Source organism: Phyllobates terribilis, unplaced genomic scaffold (assembly GCF_046119375.1).
Source record: "Phyllobates terribilis strain yellow unplaced genomic scaffold, ASM4611937v1 Scaffold_5__5_contigs__length_657084704, whole genome shotgun sequence".
In the NCBI taxonomy this organism is placed as follows: domain Eukaryota; kingdom Metazoa; phylum Chordata; class Amphibia; order Anura; family Dendrobatidae; genus Phyllobates; species Phyllobates terribilis.
The window spans coordinates 273395319-273414624 of record NW_027362765.1 but is presented as its reverse complement, the minus strand read 5'-3'; the positions used below and the strand labels follow the sequence as shown (position 1 = coordinate 273414624).

Genomic DNA, 19306 nt, shown 5'->3' with positions numbered 1-19306 from the left:
TGAGGATAAGTTTATCCGAGTCACCAGCCTCAGAAATCGCATGTTAACAGCAGCTCAGATTAGAGACCAGGTCAATGCCACACAGAGTTCTAGCAGCAGACACATCTCTTCAACAACTGTTAAGAGGAGACTTTGTGCAGCAGGCCTTCATGGTAAAATAGCTGCTAGGAAACCACTGCTAAGGACAGGCAACCAGCAGAAGAGACTTGTTTGGGCTAAATAACACAAGGAATGGACATTAGACCAGTGGAAATCTGTGATTAGGTCTGATAAGTCCAAATTTGAGATCTTTGGTTCCAACCACCGTGTCTTTGTGCGACACAGAAAAGGTGAACGGATGGACTCTACATGCCTGGTTCCCACCGTGAAGCATGAAGGAGGAGGTGTGATGGTGTGGGGGTGCTTTGCTGGTGACACTGTTGGGGATTTATTCAAAATTGAAGGCATAATGAACCAGCGTGGCTACCACAGCATCTTGCAGCGGCATTCTATTCCATCCGGTTTGCGTTTAGTTGGACCATCATTTATTTTTCAACAGGACAATGACCCCAAACACACCTCCAGGCTGTGTAATGGCTATTTGACCAAGAAGGAGAGTGATGCGGTGCTACGCTAGATGACCTGGCCTCCACAGTCACCAGACCTGAACCCAATCGAGATGGTTTGGGGTGAGCTGGACCGCAGAGTGAAGGCAAAAGGGCCAACAAGTGCTAAGCATCTCTGGGAACTCTTTCAAGATTGTTGGAAGACCATTTCCGGTGACTACCACTTGAAGCTCATCAAGAGAATGCCAAGAGTGTGGAAAGCAGTCATCAAAGCAAAAGATGGCTACTTTGAAGAACCTAGAATATAAGACATATTTTCAGTTGTTTCACACTTTTTTGCTAAGTATATAATTCCACATGTGTTAATCCATAGTTTAGATGCCTTCAGTGTGAATGTACAATTTTCATAGTCATGAAAATACAGAAAAATCTTTAAATGAGTAGGTGTGTCCAAACTTTTGGTCTGTACTGTATATGGGTAAAAAACTTGTTAACTCCTTAATGACCGGAGCATTTTCCGTTTTTGCATTTTCGTTTTTTGCTCCCCTTCTTCCCAGTGCCATAACTTTTTTTATTTTTGTGTCAATATGGCCATGTGAGGGCTTATTTTTTGCGGGACAAGTTGTACTTTTGAACGACATCGCTGTTTTTACCATATCTTGTACTGGAAAACGGGAAAAAATTCAAAGTGCTGTGAAATTGCAAAAAAAGTGCAATTCCACAGTTGTTTGTTTTTTTGTTTTTTTACCACATTCACTGAATGCTAAAACTGACCTGCCATTCTTATTCTCCAGGTCATTACGAGTTCGTAGACACCAAACACGTATAGGTTCTTTATTTAAGTAGTGAAAAAAAAATCCAAAGTTTGCTAAAAAAAAAAAAATGGCGCCATTTTTCGAGACCCGTGGCATCTCCATTTTTTGCGGTCTGGGTCCAGATGAGGGCTTATTTTTTGCGCGCCGAGCTGACGTTTTTATTGATACCATTTTGGGGTAGATCTGATGTTTTGATCGCCTGTTATTGCATTTTATTGCAATGTTGCGGCGACCAAAAAACGTAATTCTGGCATTTAGAATTTTTTTCTCGTTACGCCGTTTACTGATCGAATTAATTAATTTTTTATATTGATAGATTGGGCGATTTTCAATGCAGTGATACCAAATATGTGTATGTGGGGTTTTTTTTAATTGTTTTATTTTGAATGGGGCGAAAGGGGGGTGATTTAAACATTTATTTTTTTTTTTATATTTTTAAAAACATTTTTTTTTTTACTTTTTGCATGCTTCAATAGTCTCCATGGGAGACTAGAAGCAGCACTTGCCTGATCGGCTCCTCTACATACAGGCGATGAGCAGATTTGCTCACTTGCTATGAGCGCCGTCCACTGGGCGGCGCTCATAGCAGTCTGGACATGACAACCACAGGGGTCTGCTGCAGACCGCGGGTTGTCATGCCAACCCATCGGTGACCCGTGATCATGTGAGTGCCGGAGCCCGCGCTGAACTAGGGGTCACCACATGGTGCGTACTATTACGTACCACGTCATAAAGGGGTTAAAGGAGAAGAAATTACAAGAGGTTGTAAATTATACATTCTGGTTACAAATAAGCTGAGTAGCAGCACTTCATGTCAGCCAGCAGCTGCAAAAGCAAACAAGATTTTAGGGTGTATATAAAGAGAGAGAAAATCCTGTGATCCCAATGAATTGTTACCCCTTTATATATCACTGGTGAGGCCACATCTAGAATTTAGGATCCAGTTTTGGGCTCCACATTTTAAGAAGGCTATTTGGAAATTACAATCAATTCAACTAGATTATTACAAGGGATGGAGGCCTCTCCTATAATGAGAGGTTAGAAAATTTGGCCTTGTTTAGCCTAGAAAAAAGACGCCTCAGAGGGGATGTCATTTACATGTATAAATATATGTGTGGTCAGTACAAAGGTCTAGACCATGACTTATTCCTTCCAAAGACCATACTAAGGACCAGGGGACATTACTACATGTGGAGAAAAGGTGATTCCGACATTCTCTGTTACCACCCCGACTATGGCTGTGTATTTGTTCAATAGCGTAAACCAGGGCCGGACTAGGATTAAAATACAGCCTTGGCGCACAAACCTCACCAGCCACATACAATATTGCTTAAAGGGAATCTGTCACCCCCTGGGAGATATCAGACCTCTACTATGGGCATACAGGGTACATAAATGTAAATCTATACATACCTGTATGGCCCATAGTAGAGGTTTGATTGCAGAGAAAAGCGCTTTAATCAATTCTATTTTGTACAGGCTTGGCGACCGGGGGACGCCAAGCAATCCCCACCTTTGTGCTTATTATTACCCCAAATCCTCGCCTAGATGCTTAATTATCATATTCCCCCCTCCCCTGCACGTCACAGGGCCCTGTGATGTGCTCTGTGCTCCCTGACTCCCCTGCAGTGCACAGGCAGACGGGGCCGGTATGAAGCAAAGTGCGCTCTATGTGAGCATGCCCGGGAAGTCAGTGACCACAGTCCCTGTGACCTGCAGGGGAGGGGGGGAATATGATAATTAAGCATATAGACGGGGATTTGGGACCATTTTAGGACTAGTGTTGAGCAAACGTGCTTGGATAACATGTTACTGGAGCATGCTCGGTCTTATCTGAATATCTTCAGCGTCCTCTGCTAATATGTTTGTCTCCCTGCGGCTGCATGTTTACAGACACAACAGGGGATTGAGTCATTGAGCTGAAATCTCGATTTGCACATGTGTTGCGGCGCTATTTTCTTGAAGATTGGCCATAGATCTGTAAAGAAACACAAGAAGAAGATACCCGTAAAGAAACAAAAGAAGAACCAGCAGATGATTATTCAGCAACCACAGATCAGATTCCTAAACATCAGGTATCAGATTAATCAGCATCACAGCACCATTATGGCCTTGACCTTACTTTATAGTGCTAAATCCTGTTTAAGGATAGCACATGCCTCTTTTGACGTCTGTTTTTTTTTTGCAGACTGACGGTTTGCAAAAAGTCACAGAATCAAGATTTGTCTGATTTGTACACCAAACTCACATTTCCGTGAATAGGTCTGTAATTTAAATAAATCACATCAATACTAGACAGCTAGAATTTTTTTATTGGAGGGCCCTATGAATTTGGAGGTCCATTGAGGGGCAGTAATAAAATAGTATTGTTGGAGCCTATAACCATCCTTGCGTCCCTTTCACATGCCCAATATTATTCTATGTATTCTCTGTTGTCTAACGGGTAGAATATGTTCCGTTATATAGACTATGGACAGGTTTACATCTTTATTTTTTGTGGACGATCGATCTGCAAATGAAAACTGAGACAGGTCCGATTTTCATCTTATTTGTAGATAAAGATCACCTATTGGAGTCAATGAGTCCATTAAGAAAATGGTCAGAACCAACCATGTTGCTAGTACTGCCTGTTTTCCAGTGTCTAAAAATAGGGCAGGCTAGGCTAGGAAACCTTTAGCTTTTTACTTTGCATATGAGAAAAAACATGCCACACTGAAGAGAAAAACTGACACACTGACCAAAATCAGATGAAAATTAGATTAAGACCTGACATGTCAACAGACGTTAGGCCCTAATCAGATGACAGTGACTTTCATGTAAGCAAAAGAATGTCAGATTTTGGTCAGTGTTTACCAAGAGTTTCATCAAATTTTCTCGTAGGCAAAATAAATACACATATTGAAAAGCTTATCGTATGATAACAGTGTTTAAAACAGACAGCACACGGATGACAATGGGTGTTGTCAGTGATTTCATGCACCCATAGACTTGATTGGAGAAATTTGAGCCATAACTAGGATAAAAAACGGACTCCACACAGTCCTCAAAAAAATAGGACATGTGAACCGCCACACAGATTATATTGGGTATGTGTTCTATCCGTGAGAAATATGGATAGGAAACAAACTCCATACTGGTTGTCAATTTTCTGCATGGAAAATTCATAATCTTATCTGTTTGGTTAGTGTTATAGTACGGTGCTGGAAATCTGCAGCAACTATGGAAAGCATGCATTTATCTAACTAATGCACATTTCTTATTGAAATTATTAGAATCCTGATTTCACACAGACTTTGGTGTAGAATCCATGCTAGAACTGCATGAAAATAGAATGAACATACCTGGCAAATTATTTAGACAATGTCAGCACAATATACACTGCTCAGCATAAATGAGTACACCCCCTTTGAAAAGTAAGATTTTAATCAATCCGTCACTGAACAATGTCCAAAATTTTGACAAGAATGAGTTTCACAGAAAAATGTTTAATTTCTAACACGAAACTAAGGTTAATAATATAACTCTCATTACAAAATCTTGATATGTGCTCAAATTAGTTGATGCAAAAATGAATACATCCCACATCAAAAACTACTACATCTAGTATTTTGTATGACTCCCCTGATTTTTAAAGGACAGCGCCAAGTCTTCTAGCCCTGGAATAAACAAGTTGGTGACATATTGCAACATCTAGCTTTTTCCATTCTTCAAGAATGACCTCTTTTAGTGCCTGGATGAGGCATGAAGAGTGATGCTTAACCTGTCGCTTCAGAATTCCCCATAGGTGTTCAACTGGGTTCAGATCAGGAGACATATTTGGCAACTGAATCACTCACACCCTGTTCTTCACAAATGCAGCAGTGGCCTTAGGTGCGTATCTTGGATCATTGTTTTGTTGGAAAAGTGCACATCTACCAAGGGCACAGAGTGATGGTAGCATCTTCGCTTTCAATATAGAGCAGTACATCTGTGAAGTCATGATACCATCAAGGAAATGTAGTTTCCTGATACCCACAGCACTCTTGCAACCCCATATAAGGACACTGCAACCACCATGTTTCACTGTAGGCAGCATGCATTTTTCTTTGTAAGCCTCACTTTTGTGATGCCATACAGTTTTGAAGCCACAATTTCCAAGAACACTTACTTTGGTCTCATCACTCCAGAGAATAGAGTCCCTGCCGTCTTCATATTTTTCAGCATGGGCCCTGGTAACTTGGAAGTGGACTTTTTGTGCCTTGGCTTTAGGAGAGGCTTCCTTTGTGGATGACACCCATGCATGCCATTCCTCTGCAGTGTACGCTGTATTGTGTCATGGGAAACACTCACCCTGGTTTGGCTTTCTACTTCTTTAACTGCATTGACCTCCATATCATTCATTCTCTATGGGACTGCTCTGTACTCCAATACATCACAAGTATTTTGTTGCACCACCTCTGGCTTTAATAACAGCTTGCAGTCTCTGAGGCATGGACTTAATGAGTGACAAACAGTATTCTTCATCAATCTGGCTCCAACTTTCTCTGTTTGCTGTTGCCAGATCAGTTTTGCAGGTTGGAGCCTTGTCATGGACCATTTTCTTCAACTTCCACCAAAGATTTTCAATTGGATTGAGATCCGGACTATTTGCAGGCCATGACATTGCCCTTATGTGTCTTCTTTCAAGAAATGTTTTCACAGTTTTTGCTCTATGGCAGGATGCATTATCATCTTGAAAAATTATGTCATCATCCCCAAACATCCTTTCAATTGATGGGATAAGAAAACTGTCCAAAATATCAATGTAAACTTGGGCATTTATTGAAGATGTAATGACAGCTATCTCCCCAGTGCCTTTACCTGACATGCAGCCCCATATCATCAATGACTGTGGAAAATTGCATGTTCTCTTCATGCAGTCATCTTTATAAATCTCATTGGAACGGCACCAAACAAAAGTTCCAGCATCATCACCTTGCCCAATGCAGATTCGCGATTCATCACTGAATATGACTTTCATCCAGTCATCCACAGTCCACGATTGCTTTTCCTTAGCCCATTGTAACCTTGTTTTTTTCTGTTTAGGTGTTAATGATGGCTTATGTTTAGCTTTTCTGTATGTAAATCCCATTTCCTTTAGGCGGTTTCTTACAGTTCGGTCACAGACATTGACTCCAGTTTCCTCACATTCGTTCCTCATTTGTTTTGTTGTGCATTTTCTGTTTTGGAGACATATTGCTTTAAGTTTCCGGTCTTGACGCTTTGATGTCTTCCTTGGTCTAGCAGTATATTTGCCTTTAACAACCTTCCCATGTTATTTGTATTTGGACCAGATTTTAGACACAGCTGACTGTGAACAACCAACATCTTTTGCAACATTGCATGATGATTTACCTTCTTTTAAGAGTTTGATAATCCTCTCCTTTGTTTCAATTGACATCTCTCGTGTTGGAGCCATGATTCATGTCAGTCCACTTGATGCAACAGCTCTCCTTTTTAGATGCAGACTAACAAGCAGATCTAATTTGATGTAGGTGTTAGTTTTGGAAATGAAAATTTACAGGGTGATTCCATAATTTTTTCCTCAGAATTGAATGATTCCATAATTTTTTCCCTCTGCTTGGTCTGTAAAAAATTACCTTTACTGAGTACCACATTTTTAATCTTGATTTCTTTTAGTGTTTCTTAAAGCCCTAAAGTTGCCATTTGAAATGACTTTAGTTTTGTGCCATGTCCGTGATCTGCTTTTTTTTCCCAACAACATTAAACAACTGAATGAACATCCTCCGAACCCGGTGATTCCATAAATTTTATCCAGGGGTTGTATGAATGGTAACAAAAGAGCCCAGGATAACTTCTAAAGAGATTAAAGGTGAATGTCAAGCTCAAGGAACATCAGTGTGAGATCGCACCATTCGTCGTTGTTTGATCCAAAGTGGATTTCATGGGAGACAACCAAGGAGAATACCATTGTTGAAAAAAAATCATAAAAGAGCCAGACTGGAATTTGCCAAACTACATGTTGACAAACCACATGTCAGGGTGTCTTGAATCTGTGCAGAGTACAATGAAATCTCAACACTATCAAGGGATTCTAGAGAGAAATGTGCTGCCCAGTGTCAGAAAGCTTGGTCTCAGTCGCAGGTCATGGGTCTTGCAACAGGATAATGACCCAAAACACACAGTTAAAAGCACCCAAGAATGGCTAAGAGGAAAAAATTGGACTATTCTGAAGTGGCCTTCTATGAGCCCTGACCTAAATTCTATTGAGCATCTTTGGAAAGAGCTGAAACATGCCGTCTGGAAAAGGCAACCTTCAAACTCGAGACAAGTGAAGCAGTTTGCTCATGAGGAGTGGGCCAAAATACCTGTCGAGAGGTGCAGAAGTCTCATTGACAGTTAGTTACAGGAATCATTTGATTGCAGTGATCGCCTCAAAAGGTTGTTCAACAAAATATTAAGTTAAGAGTACCATCATTTCTGTCCAGACCTACTTCATGAGTTTAATTTTTTTTTTAATTCTGTGGAAGCTGGGTTGAAAAGCAATTACTGACTTTCATTTGTTCATTTTCATAGATTTTTAATTTATTATTACTTTTGTCAGATTCAAGTTATTTCTGTGACCATTGTGGGTTTTTCTTTCATTAAACGAGGGGTACCAACAATTTTGACCACGTGTGTATGGGAATTATTTTCCTTGTTACATATCAAATCTGGAGATGCGCTCACTAATTAGACTTTGGTTAGGGAACCTTTAAAATATAATAATGATAATGGTCCTACCTAGTGAAAAGATTATTTTACAGTCTTCTGGAGAAAGGCATAATGCTAGTCATTCAAGGGTTAATTCTTTGGAACACTGAAAGGGAACGGCAACTGTGCTGATGTAATAAACACACACATCTATGATATGAAAGAAGATTCCGGAACCACAGGTCATTCAGCCATATAAGGCGCCGTACTTGATGTGTCTGGAGACCTGGAGCTTCATCACTCCACAATCTATAAGGGAGGAAGGGGATATCACCTAGCCAGCCAGATCAGCCATACCGCCCAGCCAGCCAGATCAGCCATACCCCCCAGCCAGATCAGCTATACCGCCCAGCCAACCAGATCAGCCATACTGCCTAGCTAGCCAGATCAGCCATACCGCCTAGCCAGCCAGATCAGCCATACCGCCTAGCCAGCCAGATCAAACTAACCCTAGCGATCAATGGGGTTACAGATGTTGCAGCCAGATCTCGCTCGCGTCCAGTACTAGCCATCTTCACCTTTATGTATAAGGCCTGGAGAGGTCGCATTAGGCTTCTCCATATGGCGCTCGCACAGGGCACCTGCTTTGACCTCCTCCATTACTGTCTGCTTTTTGATTATGTAATGTGTAACTTGTGTGATTATACGATATCACTATCATATCTATAATGGATGTATATTATGTCTCACTGTAAAGATGATACAATGTACAAATTCTGGTACAATTTGATGTTACGTATTGGCATTAACCTTCTAAGCCCAAGGGAAGGACAGTCCTCCAGCCATGGTTCCCTAGAGGTTTCCTCCACAGGGGGTTTTCCTCTCCTGAGTGCTGAAGGATGATTCTTCGTGAGTCGGAGGTTTGCCATTTTCAGTGTCTTTTTCATAGCAATTGGCTGATTCTAAATTTCAGACACTGAATAAAAAAAATATGATTTATAATAAAATTTGGTCGATTTAACATCCAATAAAAGTGTTTTGTGTGTTTCTTTCATAATCTTGGGTTGGTGGGATTTTCTTGGGAATCAGGATCCAGAATCTATGATCAAGCCATGAAGCCAGATATGGAGTCGGAGAATTTTTAACCCTGTGCTGGAAGACAGGACGGAGCAGAGATGACAAAGTGTTACTGCACAATTAGCACAAGTTCACACGCTTCCTTGCATTCAGATAATGGGGCTGATAACTATGTTGTTCTGTGCATGTGCAGTGAAGTTATTGCGGAAGGGTCGTTGCACATGCTCAAAAGGAAGGTGACTATGGGCAGCAGGACAGAAATACGTCTAAACAGCTCTCAGAGTAGAGACGCAGCCTCGACTAGCTAGGTCCATCTGCATATGCCAAGGATGGCATGAAAACTTGATTTTTGTGACAATAACAACTATTGTTTTGGTTATCATGGGTATTATCATTGGGATGTTGGATTATTGTTTTAAATGGTACTGAGGACTAGTTTGTGACATCTGACAGGTTCTCAATAATCCTCTATGTCAAGTGCAGATGTAAAGAGTGTGCTCAGCTCAGGGGACTGAGGGAAAGCATTGACAGAAGGTGCCAAGCTGCCTTATATGGCCATCATCTGCCTCTAAAAGAACCTCCCCCCACCTCCCAAAGGGCCCAAACTTCCGGATTGTGAGATCCTGGCATACAGAGCGGGATCTCAGAACCCTCTGTGGCTCTTCTTGTTGTCAAGAGCCTAGTAAAGTACAATGCAGGCCTGGGGTACTGCAAAATGCAATTTTTCACAGCGGAGAACGCTAAAAGGGGTTATAGAATCCCACTCTGGGGGCACTCAGGAGCACTTTTGTAAGTAGGTGATGTTTAGCAACTAAAAACAAATCACCAGTCTTGGGCTGCCGTATCATTTGTTGAATAAAAAGGCCAGCCCTAGATTAGCGGAAGGTTTTCTTTCAGGGTACATGTCCACAATCAGTAATACTCGTGTATTGGACACGGTCTATTTTCACTGCATCCAAAACGCTGCTATTCCTTATCATGGGCACATAGCCTAAGAGGTTGCAATTTCAAAGTATTAAAATGTTTTTAAAATATTCCAAAAATGGAAGAAAAAAAAAGGTTTAAATCACGCCCGCTTTCCTCAATACAGAAATATGTATAGATTTCATTTGCTGCACCGACACTCAAAGACCTAACAGAAACATCACATGTTCTACTAAATGGCACCAATAAAAACTACAGCTTACCATGCAAAAACAAGGAAAAATAAAGTCATGGAGAATTGTGACACCAGTCTTTTTTTATTACAAAATTTTTGTTTTTTTCTTCCCCATTTTTCTGGTATCGCTGTAACCGTACTGGTCATGCAACCACGTCATTATTACAATGAAAACCAATTAGACAAAACCCCAAAACAATGGCGCAATTGGGGTTTTTTTCACTACACTTGGATTTTTTTTCCATTTTTCACTCTTATTATATGGTAAAGCAAACGGCGTCATTCAAAACCACAACTTGTCCTGCAAAAATACCAGCGCTCATACGCAGCGTGGCCAACTTGATTTTACATTTTTTCTGGATAACTTCATAAAAAAAATCACCGACAAACAACAATCTTCAAAAAAAAATCATGGACAAAAACTTTTTTTTTTTTTTTTTTTTACAAACAGGGAAAAAAATCTGTCCTGTTTTTACGGTCTGTCTGGGAATTTCTGGACGGTTCGCAACGTCTGCCTGCGGAATAATGAAGGAAAAGCTTGTGGCTCTGGGAAGGAAAAATGAAAACCTGCCCAGTCAGGAGGGGGTTAATAGTGGTAAGTGTGGGAGGTATGGGCTCACTGCTCCTGTTTGGGGTACTATGTGCACCTCGCACACACGCTCAGCAGTTGGAGGACGTGTCTGTGACTACTTCGGGGAGACAACTAGCCCTTGGCTACTACTTTCCTCCTGCTAGTCTGGCAGCAGCTGCGACCCCTCCGCTCTCTGCAGGACTGAACTGAGTCTGACAATCTCTTACTACACGGAACTTGCTCTCGAGCGCCAAGCCCTCGCTACAACCAATCACAGATCGTGTCTTATGCTAGTGGTGTGACGTCACGATCCACAACCCGCAGCAATTTGTCAGTGGATTACTGATTTGCTGGGCTACTTCCGGAGGCGGGATCCCGTCTCTCCATCTGCTGTGGCGTTTACTTCCGGGTTGATTTGGCGGATGTATTCGGGGTAGACTGTTGCTAGAAGCCTGACACATAGCTCTGAGGTAAGCGGCAACGAGTCAGAGCACCGCATTGACAGTCGGTTTCCTTTCTGTGGCTGCTGAACAGAGCAGGTCCACCTAACAATGTAGAATCCGGCGGAGTGTCATGTTAAAGGGGAGCTCCATACAGAGAGCTGTCAGTAACGTGTCACCTGTCTCTGATCTGTTCCCTCCCCCACCATAATGGTTGTGCAGGAAGCAGCCTCCTTACAGCCTGCACCCATAGCCTGGGTGACTGTTGTATGCTGTAAGCAGCATCCATGGGCCTGATCATACACTGACTCCATGCTCACTGATTAGTGATGCAGAGCTGTGTTTTGGGTGGGGGATGTCTGAAATATGGTTAATAGGACTGACCAGCTTGGGGGAAATCTTTTTTTTTCTTCTTTAATTGATATATTTAGGGATAAAATTGGGTTTCGATACTTTTATTGCCTTCTGTGGACTCTGTGTTACCTGTCTGTTACTGGCTGCACAAAGGGTTAACTGAGCATCCATCACCCATGAGCGCACACTGACAGGAGGGTTTGTGACACTTGTCTCTCTTCATCTGAGCTCCTCTCAGCTGATTTAGGACCACAGACGACATCCAATGTGAAGGGAAGCGAAATGACGCAGACCTTCTAATGAAACGCAATTGCTAAAATAAATTTTGCTCCAAAATACCTGCATTTATGTAAGAAAAAAATAAAACTCATCTCCTAAGGTGGGAAACCCCTTGTACAATAAGAGTATATTAATAGGATGCACCACTGCTTTTTCTTATATCGATGACTTATCCCAAGGAATGGCTGTGAATATCAAATCGATGGGAATCTAGCACCCACTTCTCATCTTTTCTCAGTGGTGGCCAGAACAGACGGCTCTGTCAACTGTGTAGTGGCCCCCGACTTGCTACGTCACATTCAGTCCAGTCTATATTTTATGAAGAGGCCATCAATATATCCTGACCAGAAAACCCCTCCAAAGAAGGAATCTGCCCCAAGGTTTTTGCTCCCCCACATGATATAGGAGCAAAGATTATGATTCCAGCGATGTGTCAATTACTGAGCTGCTTGCTGCAGATTTGATAAATTCGCTGTTGTATCAGCTATACACCTAGCAGTTCTTTGAATGCTGAGCTCTGTATAATGCCACCCACACCACTGACCACTTTATGTGTACATTGCGCATAGGCAGAAAGTTGGGCGGCGTTATACAGAACACCTGAATATGGAGGACTACAAGGCTGCAGGTTTACTAGTCCTCTAGTGAGAATTGTCTCATGATAAAAAAATTTATTTTTTCAAACTACATACAGCAGTGCAGTAAGGGACACATCGCTGGAATCAGGATCTCTGCCTACATTATGCTGCGCATAGATTAGGTGGCAAAAATCTGGTGACAGGTTCCTTTTAACCACTTCATGATTTTGCAATTTTCCGTTTTTGCTCTTTCGTTTTTTCCTCCCCTTATTCCAAGAGCAATAACTTTTTTTTATTTTTCCGTCCCCATAGCCATATGAGGGCTTTTTTTTTTGCGGGATGAATTGCACTTTTGAATGACTCCATTCATTTTATCATGTGATAAACTGGAAAGCAGGGAATAAATTCCAAGTGCGTTGAAATTGCAAAAAAAGTGCAATTCCACTATTATTTCTTGGATTTTTGTTTACCATATTCAGTATATGGTAAAACTGACCTGGCAATTTTATTTTCCAAGTCAGTATGAGTTCGCATATACCAAATATAAATATATTTTTTATAAATATAAAAAACTGGCACTTATGTCACCATTTTCTGAGACCCGTAGCGTCTCCATTTTTCAGGATCTGGGGCCGGGTGAGGGCTTACTTTTTGCACCCTGAGCTGACGTTTTTATTAATACCATTTTGGGGTAGATACGATGTTTTGATCGCCCGTTATTGCATTTTATTGCAGTGTTGTGACGACCAAAAAAATATAATTCTGACGTTTTGATTTTTTTTTTATCGTTACGCCGTTTACCGATCAGATTAATTTACTTTATATTTTGATAGATCTGACATTGCTGAACACAGCGTTAGCCAATGTGTATTTTTTATTTTTATTTTTTTAATGGGGGGAAAAGGAGGGTAAGTTGAACTTTTGTTGTTTTTTTTTTTTTTTTATAAATTTCATATTTTTAAAAACTTTTTGTTCCTCACCTTTTTACTGACTTTAATAGTCCCCATAGGAGACTTGTGTCCGATTGCCTGTGCTTGAGCACTGCTATGTATAGCAAAGATCACAATCTCCTATGAATGCGGACCACAGGCCAGGGTTTACAAGAGGATCGTAATGACAGGCATGGGGGGTCTTCTGACCCCTGGCCGTCGTGACAACCCATCGGCTCCCCGTGATCACGTGACAGGCACCAATGGGCAGGATGTATGACGTGCTTCCTGCCTGCGCGTTAAATTCTGTTGTCAGTGATTGACAGCGGGATTTAACTGATTACCAGCTGCAGACAGAGCACCGCTCCACTCACGGCTGTTAAAGGCACATGATGACTGATTAAATCAGTCGTCATGTGCGAGTAAAGATGTGTGCTTGGCAGGAACACAACCTTTGACATAAATACTTCAAAGGTCGTGAAGGGGTTAAGGAAGTAAATAGAGAAAAAATAGCTAAAGGAAATGCCTTTATAAATAAATCCCTAAATACCTTTTTAATTGAGAAATCATGATTTTTTTTTATCTAGGGAAGTAATATCTATAGTGCATCAAAATGTCTTGCTACACTGACAAACTTGTCCTAATGGACAGCAGTGTTTGCAGCCTCTTCTTGCCGCAGCACTCCTGGTATCTCCAGCCTTAGGCTAAGTGCCCATGATGCAGAAATGCTTCTTATTTTTTCTGCTTCTCCCTGGCAGGAAAAACGCATGCGGATTTTCCATGCGGTTTTCCTGCCAGGTAGAAGCGTTTGTCAAGCGTTTTTGCATGCATTTCTGCATGCGGGTTATCAAGCGCTTTTCCAAGCGATTTTAGCATCACTTGGAAAAGTGCTTGACAACTTGGTCACACTATATAAATCCATGCAACCGGCATAGATTTATATACTGTGATCAAGTAATAGTTTAATAAAAGAAAAAAAATAAAGATTATACTTAGCTTCCGATGGCCCCCAGTATTTTCTCCGCTCCGTCTGGTCTCTTGTATGGGTCGTAGCGGTGTGAAAGGACCTGCAATGACATCACTGAGTCATGTGACAGGTCACGTGACCGCCGACGTCAGCGGTCGCGTGACTTGTCACATGACTAAATTACATCATGGCAGAGCCTCACACCACCGCGACCCATACAACAGACCGGACGCATCGCTGAGGAGACCGGGGGCCATCGGAAGGCAAGTATAATCTTTATTTTTTATTTTAAATTCTTTTTTTTAACAGGTGATATGGTCTCCTCTTCTCCAGACCTGGGTACCATCCGCACATAGGATCGCATAATATCCGTGTGTGCAAATGTGCTGACACGGATATTAAGCGTTTCAATGCAAGTCAATGGCAATTACGCTGCGTGTCCGCAAAATTAATGGACATGCTGCCTATTTTTCCGCAATGATAATCCGCAGTGGAAATTTCCGCAGCATGTGCACAGCACATGCGGGTTATCATTGGGAACCATGGGGCACGTATTACCAAGCGTTTTCGCTGCGGAAATTCCACTGCAGAAACGCTTGAAAAACGCATAGTGGGCACGCAGCCAAAAGGGTATGTGTACACAGCATTTCTTTCAGGAAGATTCTGCCTGGAAACTGCCTGAAAAAGTGCTACAAACATGGCACAAAAAATTAAGCTATTGAACAGCAATGTAAAAACTGTGTATCCGCAAAAATACGGACTTGTCTCCGTGTAGAGCACATGGTCTGTGAATAAACACTGAGGTGTGCACAAACCCATTCATTTGAATGAGTCTGCGTATTTCAGTGTCTCTGGTACGTGTGGAAATGGTCACCACTCGTAAGGGAGATACTGACATGTGAAAGATTCCTAAAGATGACCCATCACCAGTTTGAGCCTGTTAAACTGTCGTTACATGTCTCACACTGAGAAACCTGCTGTAAGATATTGTGGGGGGTGGGCTCTTTTTTTTCTCACTATGTTACTGTGTGTTTATGATTGGTCAATGTTATGCAGGAGAGGAAGTACACGCCTCCAGAAAAAAATCTCTGGTAACGCTCAGTTGAGTTTATCATAAATTATATTCTACACTTTACAAGCTAATATCTCTGAAATAGATATAATAAATTCAGCTTTGTTATACTCATCTCTGCAGCCCCTATGTCATGTTGTTGCTAGTTTAACATGTTCAAACTGATGAAAGGTCCTTTTTAAGGCCCATACCAGGCTGGTCATTAAGGGTCAGCTCTCATACTGAGCAGCTAGCACAGGACTGTTGGTACATTTCTGTGGGAGTTACAGAAACAACGTAGCTTAGCCGCTGTCCGCTATTTCTGTTTCCTCACCTCCAATAGTCATAGTCTAGACAGATTTATTATGAAAGGCGTAGATGAGAATAACTCCTTAAATGATGCTCTCCAAACAGCTGTACAATTAGCCAGGAAGCATAGGTTCCTATGTATGCTGAGCCGATATGAACTAAAGCTGTCCAGCAGAAGTTCTTGTAGAAACCTAAATCACAGGCACTCCCTACCTACCACCAGCAGTCTGTGTCCTAATGCTCTAATTCATGAAGGTTAAGGCCGCTACACATATTAGAGAAAAGTTTGTTGAAGCCATTGCTATCAGAGGCGTTCCGACTCCCTAAAGGATCCGGTATGTCCAATTTCGGACTGATAATCCATTTGTTCCCTACGTGATAAGCCACTGCCAGAAGAGCCTGTAGCGACTCTCATGGAGAACAATGGGCTAAGCTGAGCACTCCTGTGTATGGAGGAGTCTGGAGAGAGAGCTGTTAACTGAACGGTTGGCCGAACCATCGTTCGCCCGACAGCTGTCTATAGTTTATGGGCTCTTTATTGACAAATCCTCTTCCCCAAATGTTATGGTGATATGGCTCTCAATCCTAGTGCATTATTTACACTGCATCCATCAAGAGTCCTATTATTCTGTTGCAGATTTCTGCTGCACCATTACTGCCATGTACGAATTTGGGAAATGCTTCAAAATGCCTTTCAATGCAACTTTTGATGTGTAAAAGCATAACACATACACAGTGGTGAGCAAAACGTGGACTCAAGAAACCATTTACAACACATGTTGCATCATAGTGGATTTTTTTGCTTGGGTAGTAAATACTACTGCCCCTAACTCTTTCTGAGAACTTTACTCCTGAATTTCAGCCTGTTTTCTGGTCCTCAGCCTTACTATGTGACATGAACCTGACTTCCTGGATCACACAGCATCTCCTGTGAGGACCAGAAGTCCGTTACTATATGCATTTCTATGACACTTGTTTGGGGCTCCTACGTCTGCATAGAGACAGACTTTTATTTGTACTTTTACATTATATATATTTAGTAGTGCAGCAGAAAACTGCAATAGAATAACATGACCCACTCAGTGCAGAGTAAACACTGTAGTCAGTGTGTATGCATTTGTAGGATACCCGCACAAGGCTCTCGCAGGATGCATAGAGCGACTGACTTCTCATCCATACTGATGGAGCTGTATGATCTGAGACGTCAGAGAGGGTCAGGTGGTTCAGCTGAGGATTGAAAGGGCTCTGAAATCATGGCGAAAAGTAAGCATTAAAATTAACAAGGGCAGTATTACTTATTTTGTTCATTACGTTCAGACAAGAAGAAAATTCCAGACTGCTTCTTTAACGGGAATTTGTCTTCAGAAAATGTCTTATTTTAAATTAGGTTTTTGTTAAATGCAGTAATTCTTGATATTTTTTTTTTTTTTCATATATCTATTAAAAGCATAGTGGTCCCCCATTCATCAAAGTATTTTGAACAGAAATCTGGCGTAAAACACTTTGATAAGTTGCAAAACATTTTTTTGCAACTTAATGTTGCGCAAAAATGTTGTAACTTTGGGTGTTTTCACACCAGTTTCACCCAGCTGTTCCACCATGGGCACAGGTGGGACGTGAAAGGAATGGTGGTGTGACCAGTGCTGGTCTTGGTGAATTGGGGACAAAGTCTATTCAAATAAAACTGTACATTTTGCATGGTGATCTTTCAAGCATTATTTCTTTTCTACAGGTCATGGACTCCCGCTTTAGCCGAGGAAAGTCTACTATTTTAGAGCGTTCACTTGCTAGACCAAAGACAGAGGTGAGCCTTAGTGCATTTGCACTTCTGTTCTCTGAAATAGTCCAGTACTGCCAAAATCGTGTTTATTCTGTTTCTGAGCTCCAAGCGAAACTGTCTGAACTTGGCCAGCAAGTTGGATGTCGCATCCTTGATCCGCTAGTGATGAGAGAGAAGAATGGAAAACGAGAGACCAAAGTTATTAGTGCACTCCTTTTCATAAAAGTTGTCGCGTGGAAAGCTCTATTTGGTAAAGAAGCAGACAAGCTAGAGCAAGCAAATGATGACGACAAAACTTACTACATTATCGAAAAGGATCCTCTCATCAATTCGTACATTTCTGTACCAAAGGAGAACAGTACTCTAAACTGTGCATCTTTCACCGCTGGCATTGTAGAGTCACTGTTGACTTGCAGTGGATTTCCAGCCAAAGTAACTGCGCATTGGCACAAAGGAACCACTCTCATGATTAAATTTGATGAGTCTGTGATTGCACGGGATAAAGCACTGGATGGACGCTAGATATCAATGGCATTCTCAGATTTCTTTTGTGTAAATGTTTTGTTTCAGTTCATCCTCCATTTATTTGTAATGTTTTCCATCAGTATGACACCTACATTGTGTAACTTATTGTATAGATTAAGTTGCAAGATCTCTAATCCTTTCACTGTTTGCATTTATTAAATGTGACTATTTAAACATGTTTATAATCTGGAATTTATGTAGTCATCAATACTGAAATAAAAAAAAATCACTTCTCTACACTGTATCTGATTTTCTACTACCCATAAATAAGTTATAATGTAGTAATATATATATCTCCATACATACATTGAGGAAAATAAGTATTTGATACACTGCCAATTTTGCAAGTTTTCCAGCCTACAAAGACTGGAGAGATCTGTGATTTTTATCATAGGTACCCTTCACATGTGAGAGACAGAATCTAAAAAAAAAAAAACCGAAAATCACATTGTGTGATTTTTTTTTTTTTTTTAATAATTAATTTGCATTTTATTGCGTTGAACAAGTATTTGATCACCTACCAACCAACAAGAATTCTCTCACAGACCTGTTAGTTTTTCTTTAAGAAGCCCTCCTAATCTGCACTCATTACCTGTATTAATTGCACCTGTTTTAACCCGTTACCTGTATAAAACACACCTGTCCACACACTCAATCAATCACACTCCAACCTCTCCACCATATAATACCTACAAAGCACAGATTTAGAGTCACAAAAAGATCCAATTATAATTTTAGAAAAAAAAACATGATTTTTATTAAGCATTAATCATATAAACATGATAAAAGACTGTTCATTTGAACAACAGAGAAAGAGAGAAAAATTCCTCATAAAGTTAGAACAAGGTCCAGATATAGGCTCACACATAGTGCAATGCAAAACACATATAAACAGAGAAGAGGGGGCAGAAACGGATCACATATCCGTGTATGCCTAACGCAAATCATGAGTCACAGGTGTGCATGAAGGATATAAGTCATGCACATATTATGCTATGGTCAGTCTATATTGTCAGGCAAATTTTTATCATACTAAAAATAATTAATAATTAACCCCATGACTCTGAAGATCATGTGCCCAAGTCTCTATTCTGACCTTAATACGTATACATGATTGTGTAATTGCAATAGTAGCAAATCATAATGTAAGCACGTCAGTATAATAGTTACCTGCCTTGTGTGTTTGCACCGCTTGGTAAAATGCCCCTACGTACGTTTCGGTGCTCACAGCACCTTCTTCAAGGGAAATAACGCT

General features: G+C 41.0%; 1 protein-coding gene across 1 annotated transcript; it reads left to right on the top strand.

Annotated features, from left to right (window-relative positions):
- The first annotated feature begins 11156 nt into the window (after positions 1-11156).
- Positions 11157-18288, top strand: TRAPPC5 (trafficking protein particle complex subunit 5). The gene is made up of 2 exons (XM_073681225.1): positions 11157-11309; positions 17479-18288. The coding sequence occupies exon 2, from the start codon at positions 17482-17484 to the stop codon at positions 18046-18048; it is 567 nt and encodes a 188-aa protein (XP_073537326.1). The 5' UTR covers positions 11157-11309; positions 17479-17481; the 3' UTR covers positions 18049-18288.
- Positions 18289-19306: the final 1018 nt, after the last annotated feature.

Bases quoted from the DNA above. Each gene is read 5' to 3' on its own strand.
- TRAPPC5 (XM_073681225.1), top strand. From the start codon at position 17,482: ATGGACTCCCGCTTTAGCCGAGGAAAGTCTACTATTTTAGAGCGTTCA.